Raw genomic sequence first — 20,631 nt, forward strand, 5'->3', positions numbered from 1 at the left:
TTTTCCCTGCCCCTGCTCCTCTTCATTTAACTATAATTTGAAAAATTCCCATTATATCTGCTCTTCAGCACAACCCAGAGCAACCTGAGAACAACTGGCAATGATACAATCTGTATCACTGGTGACTAACAATAACTTTGAAATAGGAAGAATAGTATAAACATGATGCTCCCTGGTTCCTGATAGGAAGGGCACACTAGAATTACTCATGGGATAATGGAGTTGATAGAAAGGACAAATGGGTCCACCTCAAAATAGGGCAAACTGCAAAAGGCAAAAATGGGCCCCTCATCTGGCCAAACTGAGGGATAACCATGCTGCAAACAGTTCAAACAGCTTTAAAAGTTACTATGTGGGAATCAGGAAAATTATTAGAGAAAAAAAAAGTATTGATATCCCTAGAGGTGTTTATGTTGTTGATCTCCCTTGCAGATTCTCTGATGACTAACATGGGCTAAGTGCCCACAGAAGGTTTTCCCGCACTCACTGCATTTATAGGGTCTCCCACCAGTGTGGATTCTCTGATGTTTAGAAAGGACTGAGCTTCTAGTGAAGCATTTTCCACACTCACTGCATTCATAGGGCCTCTCCCCTGTGTGTATTCTCTGATGCTTAATAAGGTCTGAGCTGGTAATAAAGGTTTTCCCACACTCACTGCATTCATAGGGCCTCTCCCCTGTGTGGATTCTCTGATGTTGAGAAAGGGCTGAGCTGTTAGTGAAGCATTTTCCACACTCACTGCATTCATAGGGCCTCTCCCCTGTGTGGATTCTCTGATGTATAATAAGGTCTGAGCTGCGACTGAATTTTCCCCCACATTCACTGCATTCATAGGGCCTCTCCCCTGTGTGGATTCTCTGATGGGTAAGAAGGTGTGATCTGTGAGTGAAGCATTTTCCACACTCACTGCATTCATAGGGCCTCTCCCCTGTGTGGATTCTCTTATGGGTAAGAAGGTTTGAGCTGCGATTGAAGGTTTTCCCACACTCACTGCATTCATAGGGCCTCTTCCCTGTGTGGATTCTCTGATGGGTAAGAAGGTGTGAACTGCGACTGAAGGTTTTCCCACACTCACTGCATTCATAAGGCCTCTCCCCTGTGTGGATTCTCTGATGTTGAGAAAGGGCTGAGCTGTTAGTGAAGCATTTTCCACACTCACTGCATGCATAGGGCCTCTCCCCTTTGTGGATTCTCTGATGTTGATAAAGGCCTGAGCTGCTAGTGAAGCATTTTCCACACTCACTGCATTCATAGGGCCTCTCCCCTGTGTGGATTCTCTGATGTTTAGAAAGGCCTGAGCTGCTAGTGAAGCATTTTCCACACTCAGTGCATTCATAGGGCCTCTTCCCTGTGTGGATTCTGTGATGCTTTATAAGGATGGAGTAATCACATACGTTTTCCCCAAACTCACTGCATGTATTTTTTCTCTTTCTGTTGAGGATTTCCTGTTGTGTTGTGGTTTCCTTGAGGTCCTTCTGAGTTTCCTGACAGGAAATACATTTACCCACTTTCTCCCCTGGCTGCTTTCCCTGCTCTCCTTCTGGTCTGTGCTGAATGTCATGGGATTTTTCCTGCTCATGACTCCAGGACACATTCCTTTTCGATCTTTGTGATAATGCTCTGTGTTTATCCACTTGCTCAACATTTTCCTGCTGAGAATTCTGCTCCTCTTTCTCACAAACCCTTGCGTCACCTGCTGTGATAGAGACAGAAACCTCAAACAGGGATGGAAAGGGGAAGGCCAAACCAATACAAGTACTGGAGAGAGGTCAAATAAAAATCAGGAACTGAACTCCCCCAAGTTCTTCCCCAAACAGGAGAGAGGAGGGGATCAATTCAGGCTTCACATCCCATCCAAATTCACAGGGGGAAGGGAGGAAGCTACTTCCTGGTGTCTGCTAGTGTCTACAGGAAGCCATGAGCTATATTTACCCTAAGGATACGACCCCTGCTAGGGACAATATTGAACTGAGAGACCTTCCAAGGGCTTTGTAGGGCATCCCAGATGTTTCCTTCAGGCACTTACAGATTCTGAGTTGGTTTAATATTTCCTCACCTGTGCAGGGAGCTCTCAGGATCTCTCTTTCCTCTGAACCCTGGAGGTCTGGGACCCATGGCTCTTCCCCTTGTTCCAGCTGGGAGATCACATCAGGTTGGGAAATTGGAAACCCTGCTCAGATGAAAGAAAACAAAGGAGGTCACTTGATTTCAGAACTTTGTCATAAAAAACATTCTATTAATTTAACTTCAGTGCTTAGTGTGACGGGTGTGCCTGGGGCAGTCCACACTGAAAATGCCAGGGTCAGGGCAGGATGAAAAAGGGAGAGCAGATGCTCCTAAAACTGATGGTTAACACTGAAGTTAAACTCACTGACCAGTCACAAACTGTGCTTCTGATCCCACACACGGGTTATCGAGAAGCTGAAAAAAGAAATCACACAGCCCCCTTTATTGCATTCCATTTCTCCGACTCCCAATCAGCACCTAGGTCCAGTACAGTGAGAGGTTATTTAAAAACTCTGCTCATATACAAAATGTTTTTCTGACCCCAAAAGGTCAGCCACATTACAAGATCACTATAGGTTTGGATCTTACCCAAAAGACCACACTGCCAGCCAATCCTTTAGCATGGAAAGACAAGACAGGACACGACACAAAAAACGTTGTTAAATGGAAAAGCAGTGAGATGCATTCCCAAATCTATATATCAGGTTATTAGCAGTATTGTTGAGCTGCTGGCTTGAAAGTCCATCTGGAACACATCCACAAGTTCGATGGGTCTTTCAGTCCTTTGTTCCAGGCTTCAATTTGTAGAGAAGTTGCTCCAGAGGTAGGAAGAGGGATTGAAGACAAAATGGAGATGATGCAGCTGCCCTTTATATTCCTTTTGCCATGTGGCTTGTACTACCTGTGTCCCAAACACAAGCTTCACAGCACATGGCATGGAAAAGCCTCGGAAGTCTCAGAACACAGACATACCCCTGCATGTCTTGCTGACTCAATAGGTTTATGCCCTTGATCAGGGATGGGCAAATTACAGCCCACGGGCCACATCCAGCCGACAGGACCATCCTGCCCGGTCCCTGAGCTCCCGGCTGGGGAGGCTAGCCCCTCCCCCACAGCCACACCACCGTGCGGGCAGCGCTCCTGCAGGGCAGGGCTGTGCGCTCCTGCGGGGCCGTGTGTTTGGCTCTGCATGGTCCACGTGGCTGCCAGACACACTGCTCTGAGCGGCATGGTAAGGAGGTGGGGGCGTTGGATAAGGGGCAGGGAGTCCCAGGGGGCAGTCAGGGGACAGTTGGATGGGGCGGAGGTTCTGGGGGGACGGGGGCTGGATCGGTGTGGGAGTCCCAAGGGTCTGTCAGTGGGCAGGGGGGTGGATAGAGGTCAGGGCAGTCAAGGGACAGGTAGCAGCGGGGTTGGGTAGGGGGTGGGGTCCTGGATATGAACCCATATCCACACCCCGCCCCCTGACAGACCCCGGGACTCCTATGCCTATCCAACCTCCCAGTTCCCCATCCCCTGACCCCCTGCCCAACCGTCCCCTGCTCCCTGTCCCCTGACTGCCCCCCAGGGCTCTCTGCCCCTTATCCAACCCCCTGGCCCTGGCCCCCTTACCACAGCCACGCGGCCTGCTGCAGCTAGACACGGGGTCCCTCAGGAGCGCGCAGACCAGCCCCCTTACCATGCCACTCAGAGCAGTAGGAGCTCGCAGCCCCACCGCTGCAGCACTGCCCAGGAGCGGTGGGCCAGAGCGCTGGTGGCGCGGCATGTTGAGGCTGCAGTGGGACAGCGGGGGCGAGGGGACAACAGGGGAGAGGAGGGGAGGAGAGGGGACGGGGGAGCCTCCCCGACCGGGAGCTCAGGGGCCGGATGTGGCCTGCGGGCCGTAGTTTACCCACCCCTGACTTACACGTTAGTTTGTAAAAAGAACAGGAGTACTTGTGGCACCTTAGAGACTAACAAATTTATTTGAGGTTTATCTTGCATTTCTTTTGTAAACAATTCTGACTTTTATGACTTGTTACCTGTAGTCACTTAAAATCTTTTTTTTTGGTAATTAACAATCTTGTTTTATTGTTTTATCCAACTAGCGTGTTTGGATTAAAGTGTGTTGGAAACTGCATTTGGGATGTAGCGGGGTGGATCCCCGCTCCTGCTCTGAAGGGTTAAAAACAGCCCTGGGAGGGGGCTGTGGCTGGAGAAAGCAGCTTTTAGGCTGGGCTGCTTGGGGGAAGTGGTTGCAGCTGGGGCCACGCCCCAAACAGACTCAGCTGCCCTATAAAGGCAGAGAAGCCAGGGGCAGATAGAATCTCTCTCTGTTTGTAGAGGGAGATGGGCCCGGCTGCAGGGAGCTGGACACAGGGTACCTGAGTGAAGCAGGGCTGGGGAAAGGCAGAGGAGCTGGGGAGCTCCAGCCTGGAAAGCCCCAGGCTGCGGCCTAGCAGAAGGCAATAGGTACTGGGGGGCTGCAGAGGGCAGCCCAGCGGTAGGCAAAGGCAGCAGGTCCAAACCCTCCTTGCCAGTGATGAGTGGCTGATACTGCAGCCTGCCCCAGGGTGTGGGGCTAGACGATGACTGGCCTTATACTGAGCCGAGGTGGGAATAGTGGGTGGGAGTTCCGTGGGGAGGGGAGACCCTAAGATTGAGGGGTTACTGCCAGAGGGCAGCACCCCAGGTAAAAGGGGCACCAGGTCCAGGGAGGGACATGGGGGGCCAGAGGAGAAGGCAGATCACCGGCCTGCAGAGGGTGCGCGGGAGCTGGAATGAGCTAATTCCCAGAAGTCACCAGCAGGGGGTGCCGCAGGGGTGAGTCCACTCATCTACATGGGATAACAAGGCTGGTGCATGTCAGTTTCCACTGATGAAATGACAGACTTCATATGAGCTTGCCTTGTTCAGTAGTGTGCTGGACAGGGAAAGATGCACATTTCTGGGGGAAGTCTGGGAACAGAGACTTTTCTGGGGTTTTCCTGTGCTGCACTGTAACTCCTGAGTCGCTGACTAGCAGCACTAAAAACTGTGTAGCTGGGAGCGAGTTACATGCTGGAGACTGTGTGATAACTGCCCAGGAGTGGCTGCTCTCACAGTAAAACAGAGTAAAAGTCACCCCAGCTTGGGAAACTGAGGGGACACAGCTGTTCAACACTCCAGATTGCACTGTAGTTAATGTCACAGACACTCAATTTCAAAGAGGCTCCCAAAACACAGAGAAAGTAAATCCATGTCCCAGAAATCCAAGACTCCAGAGAGAGGGCAAGTCTCCCTGCCACTGCTTCTTGCTGACGGAGAGGTCCAGAGACAATGAGAGAGTCCTGGAGAAGCTGGGAACAGGAAGCATGGGCTGGTGGGGTTCAATGGAGAAAGGGAACAGGAAGGGCAGGGATAGTACTGAATGCAGGATCTCAGCAGTACTAGATGTCAGGATAGCACATAGTGCAGCCCATTGGAAAACATAATCCCAACTAGACATATAAAATGATGAGGTCTACATTAGCTGTTTCCACTCAAGAGAGATCTTGGAGTCATGGATAGTTCTCTGAAAACATCCACTCAATGTGCAGCAGCAGTCAAAAAGCGAACGGAACATTGGGAATCATTGAGCAAGGGATAGAAAAGACAGAAAATATCATATTGCCCGTATACAAATCTATGGTGCGCCCACATCTCGAATACGGCTGTAGGAGCTGGATTTTATAATGTACTGGGAGAATTTAATGTACGATTTGATTTCATCCTGTCAGCCACCCTGTTTGAATAGCAGAAAGGAATGACAGACCAGAACAATCCTTCTGACTGATTATGGTCACCTTTTGTTTTAGGATAAGTTACACTGTCTACTATGGTTTCCTCTATGTATTACAAATTAGGCACTCTAGTTAAATCTACATGTCTTTGTTTTAAGGTTTAGTAAGTAAGAGACAGGATTCTCTATTGTGTCTATGTTAAGTAGATTAGAGAAACATTGAAGGCAAGGTTTCATTTGCAATGCCTTTTTGCTCGATATAAAATACTACTGTTTGTATTCGCAGTGGGTTTGTGTGAATGAGGATGTATGCATCAGGAAAAGAGAAGGTGTAAAGGCCATTGTTATAGCCAGAGTCAAGGAAGAAGGAGTCAAGAGACTTAAAGGACATCAAAGAATCATCGACGCGCATCCATAATGAAGGGCAGATTGATGACTCTGAGGTCAAGGCTGGCACCCCTGAGGACAATTGATTAAATCAGAACAAAGGACAGGCTGACCCTCTTGGAGGTGCACTGGAATGTTTACACCAGTTAAGAAGTAACCGATCACAAACTGATACAGCAAAATCCATAGAGTTCAACAAAGGAAAAAAGCCTATAAGAACCAGGGTGCTTGGCCATGGGACTTTGGGTTCATCTTGCCACACTCCCGGAGCATTGGATTGCGACCAACAAGAGCCCAGCCCCACACTCGTGCTCAATCTAACTGGCCATTAGATTGACTTGAGCTACAAGAGACTGGTAACTATGAACATCACGGGTGGGTGACTAAAAAGCATATGCTAACTGTTGTATTCTCAATAAATGCTGTGTATTTACCTTCCTCTACAAAGATCCCATGTGCTTTGTAGGAGCATAACACTGCGTGCAGATGTGGTGGCCCCATCTCAAAGAAGTTTACTTGTGCAAACAGGAGATATTTGACACTGTGTGACACTGCTCCTGTGCTCTGTTCCCAAACTGTTCTGCAGCAGGGGAGGGTCTGTGGCAGTGTGTGGGTCACTGGCATATTGGGGTGATGCAGAGACAGGGCAGAGCAGAGGTGGCATTGTGGGGCTGGCGTGAACCTTTTCTCTTCATTTCCCCTTCCAAGGACTGAGGGGACGGGAATCCTTACCCAGCGAGGTCACATTCTCATAGTTCTCCTGCATGACGTCTCTGTAGAGGGCTCTCTGAGCAGGGTCCAGCAGAGCCCACTCTTCCCTGGAGAAATACACAGCCACCTCCTCGAAGGTCACTGGCCTCTGAAAGAGCAAGGGTCCAACACTCAGTACCTGCTGCCTCACTCACAGCCCCACTATTTGTGGGGGGGAGAAGCCAATCAAATGCAAGCTTTGGGTGGATCACAGTCAGAGTCCCACCTCCACCCCACTCAGAGCATCCTGGAAACACCAGGTTAAGGGGACGAATAGAGAGTCCCTTTTCTCTCCCAGCAGATCCATCACACTCCTACTAGCCACAGATGGATAAAGGAGATGGAGCCCCTAGCAGGGACCAGGGAGAGATCTCCGGTAGGAAGCCCAGCACCCTCCCCATTGTGCAGAGCTGGATACGAAAGGAGGGGAATCTCCCCTAAACCTCACTAGTGGGTGTCCCCTTCATATCTCACAGCAGCCACTGGTTAGTCAGGTCAGGCTCCAGCACTGGGAGTCTGGTCAGTTTTCCTAGCCCCATGTAGGAGGGTTAGTTTCTGTTTCACAAATTAGGTTATTTCCACCTCCTAATCTCATGGGTCTGTTCCTAGAATATGGGCCAATCATTAAACTCCCCCCAGCAGGAATGTCACAAGCTGTCCTCCTCCCTTCCCCACCCTGTGCATTTCCTGCCCTGCTCCAAACCAGACTGTGCAAATCTTCCCATCTCCAGTGTATTTGCTGTCCCTCTCCCTCCTGCAGGAACCCACCAGCTACCCCCCGATAGTCCCTACCTGAACAGGCTCCTCTGCAGCCATTTCTCTCCCCTGTCCCATGGCAGGATGGGATGAGCTGGAGTGAAACAGGGACGTCATTCTGCAGCCTGGGAGGGTGAGAAGGGCAGTTGTGGGGGTTACAGAACAGGCTTTAGTTAATGTCACAGGATGATTCCCCCAGGCCCTTTCCCTGCAGACAGACATCCTAGATTCTGCCATCCTGGGAAAATGCTCAATCTCTGTATTACAGTGTAGACCTGGCCCCTCCTGCCAGGCTAAGCCCACAGAGAGATTTTTAACCTTCCTTCTCCCTCTCCCAATCTCATAACTAAGTCTCTGAACACAAGGCTAGAAAAGAGCAGAACCAAAGGAGTCACTGTGGGGATTCCTCGACACTGACCCCACGGCAGTCACACCCCAGCAGGGGGAATATGGAGTCAAGAACCAGCTTTTCCTCTGTCTGATCCTGTTCTTGTTCACTGGAAAGTGGTTCTGCCCAGGGATGCTGCAATACATGTGTCTGGGTGGACTAGAGAGCTGGAAATCTCTCCCCACTCATTTCTCCCACTGCCCCTTTCAGTCTCTCCTTCCCTGTCCTCTCTCCCTGCCCCTCTGGCTGGGAAAGTCCCATTCCTGGGGCTTTGCTCTCCCATGGCTGGATTTGCTCCTGGCAATTGCTAATGGGAGGAGAGGCTGTTTGTGCAGAGTCACTTTCTTGCCAGTCCCCAGCACTTTCCCAGAGGTCTTTCAGTTACCTGGAGTCTGTGGTAGAATTTGTATTAACAGGGCCCAGGGCTGCCCCAAGGGGCTAGGACCAGCTGGAGAAAGTCATCACCTGGGCCAGGCAGAGAAGCAGCTTTAGTTAAGGTCACATCCCAGCACAGAGCCCCTGCTGGGGGAGCAGCAGCTGCTAAGCCTGGTCTCCCAGATCACAATGGAGGCTGCAGCGTCTGACCCAGGAAGCTGAACCCCAATTTCCTGAGCAGAGAGGGACAGAGCGTTTGAGCAGCTTCGTCCTTTAGCTCTCTGGGAGAGCAGCTAATGAGAGCCCCTCCTCACAGGGAGAACTGCTGATCTCATTTGCCCCACTGTCCATCTGGAGTCACTCCCTGTCTTTCCATACAGTGACTCTGGATTAACAATGGTCTCAATGAAACCAGATTTTAGAATGAATGAGTCCAGAATGCTGTGGAAGAGACCACTGTGTGGCATTTCTAGCCCCTTCCCACCTGCCGCACCCTCCAGATCTAGTATAAGGACTCGGGGGACAAATTTTCCCAATGGAACTGGAAGGTCCTGGAGTTTTCAAGATGTTTGATAAGTGGATAGAAAGTTATCATGGTGACTGGGCCTGGCTGGGGAATGCTGGGATGTGCTTGGAGTCAGGATTCTGGCACAAGCTGATCAGAGAGAAGGAGCATGGTTAGTAGCAGCCCCAGAGCCTCCATCCAGGGCCCCCAGACACCCCAGTACCCAGAGCCCAGACCCCGCAGCCAGATATTCCTGGGACCCAACCCCAAAACCCTGAACAGGGACTCCAGATACCCCTCAGCACCCCACTGGCCAGAGAACCCCCACCAGACCATCACTGGCAGGCTGGGACTCCTAAAGGTTCCCCACCAAGAGCCCCAACAGCCAGGGACCACCCCAGGGGACCGCTCACTGGGAATTCAGTCCTCACTGCCTGCCCAGGATTCCCTACTGCCTGCCTAGGACCCCACCTGTCCTCCAGCAGGACCTGCCAGGCCATTTGCCTGGGACCCCTGATGCTTTACAACGGACCCCTCCTCTGCTTGCCTGGCATCCCGACCTAGCGCCTGGCACTCCCCCACCCAGCTCTGTGCATTGGGCACGACTGAGCCCCTGGCACAGCACCAGGCTCCTCCAGCCCCCTGCCCCGCCTCCCCAAGAGACGCCCACCCTCACTGGTCTGCACCAACAAGTCCCCAGCGATACCCCCCTCCAGGCCTCACAGCCTCAGGGCGGGGCCCATCAGAACCCACCCCCCCAAACCTCCAGAACCCCTGCCCAGTCACCCAGAGGCCTCCTCCCACAACGCCCCTTCAGCTCCAGCTGCAATCTCCCCACACAGACACCCCATCCCCTACCCCAGCAACAGTTACCTCACTGTGTCTGCTAAGTGGATAGAAAGTTATCACTGCCCCCTGCTGGCCAGTCACCCGGGCAGAGGGATCCCTGGGGGTGCTGCTTTAACAGGAGAATGGAAGGGCAAGAAAGGTCCATGCCCTGTCACTAGCTACATCTTCGCACTGCGGGAAGCAACCCTCCCAGAGACCATTTGTCATGGGCTTTGGGATACTGCTGGACCCACGCTGCACTCAGAGTGACCTCCTCACCCAGTGCCAGCTGGAGAAAAGGAAAGGGTCCAGCCAACTCTCCTGTTACCAGCTGGGAACCACTGATCCCCCAAACAGGGGGAGGCCTCTGGGTTTGATGGGTATTAAATACGTTTAGAGAGGAAAGTGGAAAATCAGAGGGATTTTATATCAGTTGTTGATACGAGGTAAAATCTGAGTGTTTCACATCAATATCTGATAACTGAATAGAGAGAAAATGGGCAACATTTGCCAATATTTTATATCCATGTTCAGGAATCTGAGAAAAGGTGTAAATCTGAGATTTTCTTAGTATTTTATAATTAAAGAGACAGGGAAAAATCTCAGGCCATAGTCATTTAGAAATAGACAATTAGAGAAAAAGTGGGGCTTAGGATAATTTTTAGATTTGCAGAGAATACATATCAGAAACTACGCAAGTGATAACATGAGAGGGGGGAGGAATAGCTCAGTGGTTGGAGCACTGCCCTGCTAAACCCGGGGTTGTGAGCTCAATCCTTGAGGGGGCCATTTAGGGAACTGGGGTAAAAATCTGTTGGAGGATTTAGTTGGGGATTGTTCTTGCTTTGAGCAGGGGGTTGGACTAGATACCTCCTGAGGGTCCCTTCCAACCCTGATAGTCTATGAACACCGTCCAGATCTGAGGGGATTTTATATTACTGCTAAATAGCTAGAGGGAAAAGGGGGGCTGTTGGACTGGATTTTATATTAGTATCCAATACATATACAGAAAGTGATGGCTCCCCCCACCATTCCCACAGGCAGCAGGGAGCCCTGTGAGGAGCTGCTTTAAGAGGGCAAAGTGGGGGGGAGCTGGCAGGTCCCTGGATGAGGGAAGGGGGCAGCAGTGGGGGATGGGCAGGTGGCTGGTGGCTGTGGTGGTAGTTGGGGGCAGTAACTGGGACTGGGAAACCGGGGTCCGGGCAGCCCCCACGGGGGACACGTGCCCCTCCCGCCCCCGCCCTGGCAGAGAACTGGCATCTCACCCCCCCCACGCCAGGGGCAGCCACGTGCTGGGGACTGACCCAGGGCGACAATTTCCCACCGAGACAAGGACAAATCGCTGCAGGTAAAACGAGGGGGGGGGGAGACCGGGGGGGGGACAGGGGAGCCGAGAGAGCGGATCATGGGGAGGGGGCGCTGGGGCTGTGGGGGAGGGGCAGGCTGGCAGCACAGGGCGGGGGGGGGGGCAGGTGCATCCAGCAATGTTGGGTTTGTAACCAGTGCCCCTGTGCTGGGCTGAGTGGGGCCGCTCACTGCCCTGCGCGTCCTCGCCCCCAGCCGGCCCCTCGCACAGGCTCCATTGCCCCAGGGGGGGCCCACAAATATGCCAGGGACACAAAAAGTTAATCTGCCCCCGGGGAGGGGGGGGGTCGAATCTCCCCGGACGTTACAGCCCGAGCGAGACCCCGAGAGAGAAACGGGGCAGAACCGGAGAGACTCTGTGCCGGGGGGGGCGAGAGGCGCCAACAGGGACAGGAGCCAATTAACTCCCCGGCCCCCCCGGGTCTCTCACTCACCGGCTCACACGGAGGCGGCAGCAGCAGCTTTGTTCTCCCGCCCCCAGCGGGGCTCGCAGGGAGCATGCGCAGTAACAGCTGCTGACCCCTCCCTCACCCGGGCTGGAGAGGGCGGACGCGCCCCCGGGGCAGGCTGGGAGATGTAGTTCCGGGCTCTCAGTGGAGCGGAAGTGACGTCGGAGAGGGAGCCGGAACGGGAGCGCGGACGCGCTGCGGTTCTGTCTGGCTCGTGCGGGGCCGTTGGAGCCTCTCTTGGGCCGCAGAAGGGTTTGTGCCGTTGGGGCTCTGGGCATGCGCACATCGCGGCGGGAGAGACCTTCATTAACCCCCCCGTGCCCGGCCCCTCCGTGGGAAAGGGGCGGGGGGGGGGAGCCGGTGCCCCCGAGGAGCGGGGAGAGAAAGGGGGGGGCTGAGACCCCCTCGGATTTACCGCTGCCCCCCCCCCCGTGGGGACCCCCCGCCCCCTTTCTCCCTAGAGCCACGAGCAGCCCCCAGGGTGACCCCCTCCCACCCCTGAGAAGTTCCCTGTCCCCCGATTGTGCCCCATTTTCTCTCCCTTCGCCAGTGTCCAGATCTCCCTGGGGCTGGGGGGGCTCTCGGGGTGTCTGGGGCACCAGGCCAGGGGCTCTGGGTACTGGGGGCCAGGAAGATCTGGCAGGACCCTGGCTGGGGCTGTGGGGTGTCTGGGGCCCCGGCTGTGGGGTCTGGGCACTGGGGGGTGTTGAAGGGCCTTAATGGAGAGAAAAGATTGGGTATTAAAGCAGAGAAAGGCATAACAAGCCCCAATGGCTGGACGGTGAAAAGAGACAAATTCATATTACAACTAAGGCACAAATATTCAACAGCGAAGATGATTCACCACAGGAACAAGCTACCAAGGAAAGTTGTGGATTCTCCATCTCCTGATGTCATTTGATGAAGACTAGATGCCTTTCTGGAATATGTTTGCCCCAAAAGTAGCTCTTGTGTCATACAGGAGGCCTGTGATATGCAGGGGGTCAGATTAGATGCTCTAATGGTCTCTTCTGGCCATAAAGTCAACTAATTTCTGAAAAACTGAGTGTAGTATTGGGAGCAGCATCTGATGTTTTACTGTCTAGCCGACTTGCTTTCTAGAACGAACGCTCCTTGAGTGGGGTGATCCACAGGGAGTAGCTCAAACCCCCAAAGTGCCTGGCCAGGGGCAGGACATTAGCACAGCAAGGGAGGGGTGTGGCAGTGTCATCACAAAGGCCTTTTGCAGGACCTCAGACTATTGGTCAAAGGTGGTGGGGAGGTGGTGACCTCACAGAGAGATGCTGACATCAGCCAGGCAGGACAGGAGCGAGGGGCCAGGGAAACCTCAGAAACCCCTGTGGCTTTGCTTCAGCAAGTCTCCTTCTCCAGGTCTCTCTGAGGACTGAGGGAGTATTCGGGTTCACGTACGTGAGCGCCAGGAGGAACCTCTTTCGAGTTTTCTCCTTCCCTTTTAGGGAGTTTACTAGAGACCAGCCGTCCCTGTTTAGAAGGTAAGAGCCTCCTTGAGGTTTGAAACCTGTTCGGTCTGATCCATCTGGTGATGAAATCTAAGCATGGAAAACATGAGCTTAAGGAGGCAGAATTTTATTCCGCACCAGGGATTTTGTCCCCTAGAATTACTGGAGACATTAGGGTTTATCCTTTGTGTTTCACCTTTTCCTCCATCCCTTCCTCCTTTCTCTTCTCTTGCTTCTTTTGTCCTTTCACCTGTTTCCCTCCCAACACCAAGAGCGGGGTGTGTGTATGTGTTGCGGGGGAGTGTTTGGCAGCTCCCACTATGGGAGGTCCACCAAAAATGTGGGGCTGAAATAGTGCTCGGGCAGTGATCCCCACCAGTGACCTGAACCATCCTTTAGACTCCCTGCTGAGAACCCTCAGCCTCCCGTCCTCAGTCTCTACCCTGATTGCCTGAGCAGGGGATTATTGACAGGGAGGAGACTCAGGTCCTTGTTGTTCTCTTTTAAGACCAAGGAAATAAGTCATAACCAGTCATATGTTTGAATTTTGCTGCTTCTCTGCATTAATGGTCTCTGAGCAGGTCATGATTCTCTCTAACATTGCAGTTCTCCTCAAATACTTGCTGAATAATTACTGTGCACTGTTGGTCTGGAGCTCATCTGAGAGCACTTTATTCAGGTCATTCAATGGATGAAATTCAAGATCCGATGGTTAGTTTGAAAATCAGGGGTCTTCGGTCCTATTCCCAGCTCTGCCACTGGCTGGCCGTGTGACCTAAGACAAGTCAATTCTCCTGTCTCAGCCTGAGCTTCTCCCTCTTTCAAGTAGGGATAATAATGATCCGCTCCTACCTACCTTACGGTATGTGGAGGCAGGGCTGGCTCTAGGTTTTTTGCCTCCCCAAGCAAAAAAAAAATTTGTCTGCCCTCCCATCCCCCTGCTGCCCGAGCCCTGGGTTCTCCCCTCCCTACACCTGCACCCCTTGCCTCCCCAGCTCTGGGCCTCCCACCACTTTCACTCCCCTGCCAACCCAGCCCTGGGCTCTCTCCCACACACACCCTGTGCTGCCCCAGCTCTCAACTCTCCCCTTCCCCTCTACCAGTGCTCCCCCACCCACACACCCCCAGCTGCCCCAGCCCAGGGCAACAACCCCCACTTGCACCTTCTTCCACCCCAGCCCTGGGTCACTGGTAACTTGCTCCCAGGTTAATAAAATAGAAAAAAGAGAGGATTGAATGTGTAACAGGGAGTTTGGTAAATCTTGGTTATTTTATTTTTTCAACAGGCTCCTGTCCACCTCCAGTAGAATTTTCAGTCCCAGTGGCAACTTACTTACCAAATGTAATACAGACTAGTCCATGCCTCCCAAGTGGATGTGGTTCTTGTCCTTCTGCACATTGTAGCCCGTGGAGGCCAAGGACCTGCAAATGTGTCTTCACGTGCCTTTGTTTCATTGATGAAAACATAAACTAGACTCTTAGAGGATTGGAACTGATTTCAGCTGGGGGACATATTTGCTAGATTTTTATGCATTTGCACAGGAAAATGTTGAGTGTTTCCATTCATCCCTAGTTGGTGGAGCTCCTGAACATAATGGAAATGGGTATGCAATTACTTTTTGTTGAAGGACCAGGCTTTTAAGGGGGCACTTGGATTTGAACCAAGGCCTGTTTGATCTGCAGTCAAACACTCTACCACTGAGCTATACCCCCTGACAATTACATTGGCAAGTCAGTGATCTCAAGGATCTTGAAACCTGAGAGTGGAGTTCGTTTCTTCCACACCAGTGTTGCTGTCTGTGCATTCCGGAGCTATGGGGTGAGTGGGAAACGCCCACAACTAGCTTGTCAGTATCAAGAAAGGAGCAGCCGACATCAGGACCAACGAGACGTGTTGGTGGCGCATCAGGAAGAACCCACTCTCCCAGAGACTTCTCGTCGAGGGCACGGTACACAATGGGGGCTATCTACCTTCCACGTCCCATCAAGGGTCTTTCTAGTCCCACTTCAGTGTTACCCAATTTCTAATCAGTCTTTGGCCCAGATTCCCTCCCTGAGCGGCACCAGCACATACCTGGGCCCCCTGCTAGTGTTAAATCTGCCTTGAGCTGAGACCCAGCTTGGCAAAGAGCCTGCAGCCCCCTCTGTGCTGGGGAGTGAGAGCAGCCCTGGCACTGGGCAGGGCAGCCCTGAGGGAATGAACCCAATGTGCCCGTGAGGCCCTGATCCAGAACCTCTGCCAGGCAGCTCGTGCTGCTCGGGTGTCTCTAGTCTCCAGTGAGGATTCAAAGCTTCTCTGCTCCAGGGGAACCCCTGGGGGAGGGAGGGAGGCAGGGCTCCTGCAGGATAAATCTTCCTGCCGGCAGAGCTCCGGTCCCCTCCTCATGGGCACAGGGCGCTGCACATGGCACCCACCACATGCACACACCCCTTTGTGGGGAGAATCAGCTCCAGGATATTGGGGTCAACCCCCCCCCCCCCCACCTCCTCCCTGCAAACCTTCTCCTGGCTTCAGTGAGGGAATGGGGGCGTGAGGGGCTAGTGCAGTAACAGCAGCAGCGTGGCCGTGGGGCTCGGCCGGTGGCTGGGGCCAGTCGCCTGAGCATGAACCCAGCCGACCCCAGGAGATGGACCTGGGTCACCAGCCCAACCCACCACGCGGCTGCTGCCGCTGCCCCGTTAGTGCGCGAGCTCCCACAGACCACGCTGGGGAGAGCCCCCAGCTGCAGGAGAGACGCCCCTGAGTGCCTGGCAGGGCCCAGCTCCTGGCTGACTTGTACTGCTAGGGGTCAGGGGGCTGGGTGACAGGGGGGCGTTGGCTCTGGGGTGGGACTGTCACTTCCCCCCCTGCCAAGCCAACAGGATCACAGCAAACGAAACCAGCTCGGCCGGCAGGGGAAGAGTTCAGTCCAGGGCCTGGTGCATTCTGGGAGCAGGGGCGGTGCAGAGAAAGGGCAGATACGGGGCAGCTCTGAACACTCCGCGCAGAACTGCCTGTCCTGTCCCGCAGCCCCTGTTACAGGGGGCTTTTCGCCATAGTTGTAATCAGGCCAATAAATTGAAACAAACCCCTGTTAAATCATTGCTCAGCCCGAGTCCTTCACCCACATTCCTTAGGGCATTGGGTGTTTCATTTCCTGCCTCAATTTCACACAAAGACACAATTTCCTTTGCACAGATCCGTGAACAGCAAAACTTCCCTGTGTCTCTGGTCTGAGCCAGGGCGTTCGATTCCAGTGAACCCTTCTCTCCTGCAAAGCGATGGTCAGACAGAGGGGACATGGCCACCTTCACCTCGGAAAGTGAGATATTGGCTCGGCTCTTTCTTTCTGCTGCTGTTGTTAGTCCATGAAACATCAAGGGTGGAATGCAAGGCTGAGTTCATGCACCAGCCCTCAGTGCCCCAGAGAAATCCTGCCACCTGCTATTGGAATGATGTGCTGGAGAGTTGAATGGGAAAGGGACTGTCTGAATTGTCAGAGTGGGGAATGAACAATAATCTACAGCAATGTCATTCACACAAACACACTCTCATCCTGCTACAGCCGGAGGGGAAATGGGCAGGAATTGTTGCTGTTCACCCAAGGAGACACTTACACTGATGCGCAGCCGTGAGTGTGCTGGGGAAGCTGGTCTGCGCAAACAATTTGAAGTGACAATTCAGTGAGAACAGAATCATCATGCAATGACACAGGTATACATCAAGTAGATGTGACCGAGTGGTTAAAGTGATGGACTAGAAATCCTTTGGGGTCTCACCGCACAGGTTCAAATCCTGCCAACTACACAAGTACTGTGCTGTTGTTACTATTACTGTAGACTTAGTGTCTGAGCATCCAGAGTACAAACTGGAGCCAGATCTACTTTCACTCTCTCTACACTTAAATCGCTGCTGTGGCACTGCTATAGCACTATGGAGTAGATAGTGACTGGAGGGATTTTCCCATCCATGTAATAGCTACATGGACAGAACAGTTCCTCCTTTTCTTTAGCACTATCTAACCAGGGCTTAGGTCACCTTAACTGTGTGTGTGTGGGGTGGGGTGCTTCACACCCTGAGAGACGTCGCTCTGCCAGTTCAGTGCCCAGCGTACACCAGCCCTTAGATCCCTCTTGGTATTTCAATGCAGGCACTGACCTGTGAGAAGAAAACATCAGCTCACAAACACAGAGACTGAATTCCCCACATTTAATCTCGCTGCACTTTCCAGAAAGTCACGAAATTCAATTCATTCTTGCTAGGACAGAGAAAAAATAAGTTTTTGGCTTGATTAAATAAAATTAAGTGTTTAATTAATATAGTAAAAATATGTCCTGATTCTTCTAACTAACACCATAGCGTGAAATAGGAACAGAGACAAAGCTTGTCAGTGACGACTAATTTCACAAATGATCTTCCCATTATTAATTTCCACGCTGCCCCCATTTGAGGTCTGGGCATCGCCAGTGTCATTGCTCTGCATTCACCTTCCCCTTAGAATTGTTCTCGGACATTCGACGTCCTCTGCAGCATGAGGCTCGGGTCACTTGCTGGAGGATTCCCTGCACCGTGAAGTCTTTAAGCCACGATTTGAGGACTTCAATAACTCAGACGTAGGTCAGGGGTTTGTTACAGGAGTGGGTGGGTGAGATTCTGTGGCCTGCATTGTGCAGGAGGTCAGACTAGATGATCATAATGGTCCCTTCTGACCTTAAGTCTATGAATCTATTAATCTTTTTCCAAATTTGGAAAATTGTGCAGTTCAGAATGTGAATAGTGACCCCATTTCCTTCCTGCACCTGCTCTACATTGCTCCACAGCAGCTTCTCCACCTGCAGAGTCACCCCAGCACGGCAGTGCAGCCGCCCAGGGTTCAGCAGGGGCCCTGGCAAGGACAGTGGGTGCAGCTAACAGCCCTGTGTGCCTGGCCGTGAGGCAGCTGTAAAAAAGCAACACCCCCCCGCCAGAAGTAGAGACTGAATTCCCCAACTATAACATCATGACCCCCTGTAGAAAGCCACACGTGTCAGTTGTATTTTCACAGGGAGATGCAAAACTCAAGTGACCAATTTTTAAGTTGAGTAAATAAAGTTGAGGAGATAGTTAGTAACCTCACAAAAACACACTAAAGATCCCTCAACATAACACCTGAAGGTGAAATATGGACAGAGACAAACCTTGTCAGCAAAGGCTCATTTCCCAAACAATCCTCAAAATGTTACTAATTCCCACCCCTCCTCCACAGGAGCTCTGTGCAGTGTAACTGTGCTGCAGGCAGCTTCCCATTCAATGCTGTTGGGGGACATTCCCAGGCCTGGAAATGTACCAACGACAGAATTTGAAGAACAAACCTGGCTCCCCGCACCAGGCGGGATTTAAGTGTTTTCTCCCTGTCACTTAGTCTTTGTCAATAGTACAGACGCCCTGGGCAGGACTCCAGGCTCTGCTTGAGGGATCCTGGCACAGGGGCTGGGTGGGGGAGAAAGGATTGTAGATTCTGACCTGTGCTCTGGAGAGGAGGTAATAAGTGAAGGGGGCATTTCTGACTCTTCACCTTCTCAGTGTCCCACAGCTGGAATTCTACATTCCACAGGGGCAAATGAGGGGGTGATGCCATGTGGCTAATGAAAACCAGTGCTCCAGGTGAGGCTTGAACTCACAAGCTCAGCATAGCTCCTTTCAACACTGCTCTATAAGTACTGTGTGCTAACCAATTGCACCACTGGAGCACCTGTTAATTGTTTTTCTCCCAGTTCCCTAGGTTGATACAGCCAAGGAGTGACCCCAAAACATTCTCAGTGGGGCTGAGAGCAGGTAGTGACAAGTGTTGTACTCGGTGGGGTGGATCCTTCTTAAGGGTTCCAGGCCCCATTTGACACCCTCACTGCACCTCACCCACAGCTGCTGGCCTGGGTCAATGAAAACCCAGAGTTCACCTCTCACCTCCGTGGGGGAAAGCCCCTTCTCCCTCCACTGTCTGGCCACATTGCCGGCCCCTTGCCGTTCCACCTGTCACCGCTCTGCTGGCCACCCTCTCTGCTCTGGGACGTCTTGTGGTCCCACCAGGAGCGGAACAGGCTCCCTAAAAGCAGGGCCGCCCAGAGGATTCAGGGGCCTGGGGCAAAGTAGGGGACTGGACATAAAAAAGGTGCCACCCGCTGTGGCGCTTGTACTCACTGGGCGGCGTCCGAGTCTTCAGTGGCAGCAGGTCCTTCACTCGCTCCGCGTCTTCGGCAGCACTGAAGGACCCACCACTGAAGAGTCGCCAAAGACCCGGACCGCTGCCGGGTGAGTAAAAATTAAAAAGGCGCCTCTAGCCAGGGAAGGGATTCTTGGCCAGGGCTTGTGGGGCAAATTGCCCCACTTGCCCCCGCATTTGCCCTGCCTAAAAGTGGCGGCCACCAGAGCCCAAACAGTAGCCCCACCCGTTCCACCCAAGGCCACGCCCCTGCCCCCCCTTCTCCCCAAGGACCCACTCCTACGGTGCCTCTTACCTCAAGACCCCACCTCCCGCTCACTGCTCTCCGTCCCCTCCCCCCCTCACTCGCCCTTACGGTCATTACAAAGTGGCAAGGCAGAGCCCTCCCATTTTTAAAAGCCCTGGGGTGTTGTTCCCCCCTGTTCAGGCACCCCTGGGGCCCTGCACTTCACATAGCTCTCCCTGATTTCAGCTGTTGGTGAGGGAGCCTCACTGCTAGCGCAGACTGGGCAGTTCGTTGCATGAGAGACACTGTCCCAAAGCAGGACTAATGCTTAGAGCTGGTTATCAGTGATTTCAGATCTGTTGGTCTGCAGCAAGACTCTCCATTGAGTCTTAACCAGCTCTGTTATTACACAGGGAAGAACAAAAGGGTCAAATGTGCCTGGAACCCTTAAGAAGGATCCACCCCAACAAATACCAACACTTGTCGCTACCTGCTCTCAACTCCACTGAGACTGTTTTGGGGTCACTCCTTGGCTTTATCAGCTTAGGGGTCTTGGAGAATCACAATTAACAGGTGCTCCAGTGGCACAAGTGGTTAGCGCGTAGTACTTATAGGGCAGTGCTGGGAGGAGCTATGCTGAGGTTGTGAGTTCAAGCCTCACCTAGAGCACTGGTTTTCATTAACCAAGTGGCATCACCCCCTCATTTGCCCCTGGAATGTAGAATTCCAGCCCTGGGGACACTGAGGAAGGGAGTAGTAAAAATGCCCCTTCAGTTATTACCTCCTGTCCAGAGCACAGGTCAGAATCTACAATCCTTTCTGCCCCGCCTTCACGTACGTGAGTGCCAGGAGGAACCTCTTTCGAGTTTTCTCCTTCCCTTTTCCTGATTTTACTAGAAAACAGCCGTCCCTGTTTAGAAGGTAAGAGCCTCCTCGAGGTTTGAAACCTGTTCAGTCTGATCCATCTGGTGACAGTTGAATTCTAGGCATGGAAAACACGAGCTTAAGGAGGCAGAATTTTATTGCGCACCTGGGATTTTGTCCCTTAGAATCACTGGGGTCATTAGGGTTTGTCCTTTTGGTTTCACCTTTTCCTCCATCCATCTCTCCCTCCCTCCTTTCTCTTTGTCTCTTGCTTCTTTTGTCCTTTCTCCTGTTCCCCTCCCAGCACCAGGAGGGGTGTGCGTATGTGTCTCAGGGGAATGCTCTGCAGCTCC

General features: G+C 52.6%; 1 protein-coding gene and 2 non-coding genes across 3 annotated transcripts in view; all 3 read right to left on the reverse strand.

Moving 5' to 3' along the window:
• Positions 1 to 473: 473 nt before the first annotated feature.
• LOC120375374 (zinc finger protein 418-like) overlaps positions 474 to 20,631 on the reverse strand; it is a gene marked incomplete at its 3' end in the record, with an annotated part of 40,173 nt that continues 20,015 nt past the window's right edge. The window contains exon 2 of the mRNA XM_039495996.1: positions 474 to 1,406. Coding sequence (XP_039351930.1) covers positions 474 to 1,406 — 933 coding nt within the window. The remainder of the gene's footprint in view (positions 1,407 to 20,631) is intronic.
• TRNAC-GCA lies at positions 14,651 to 14,722 on the reverse strand. The gene has a single exon. It is a non-coding gene; the product is annotated as a tRNA-Cys (tRNA).
• On the reverse strand, positions 18,625 to 18,718 carry TRNAI-UAU. The gene is made up of 2 exons: positions 18,681 to 18,718; positions 18,625 to 18,660 (listed from the first exon to the last, which is right to left on the reverse strand). It is a non-coding gene; the product is annotated as a tRNA-Ile (tRNA).

Source organism: Mauremys reevesii, linkage group 12, assembly GCF_016161935.1.
Source record: "Mauremys reevesii isolate NIE-2019 linkage group 12, ASM1616193v1, whole genome shotgun sequence".
Taxonomy (NCBI): Eukaryota; Metazoa; Chordata; order Testudines; family Geoemydidae; genus Mauremys; species Mauremys reevesii.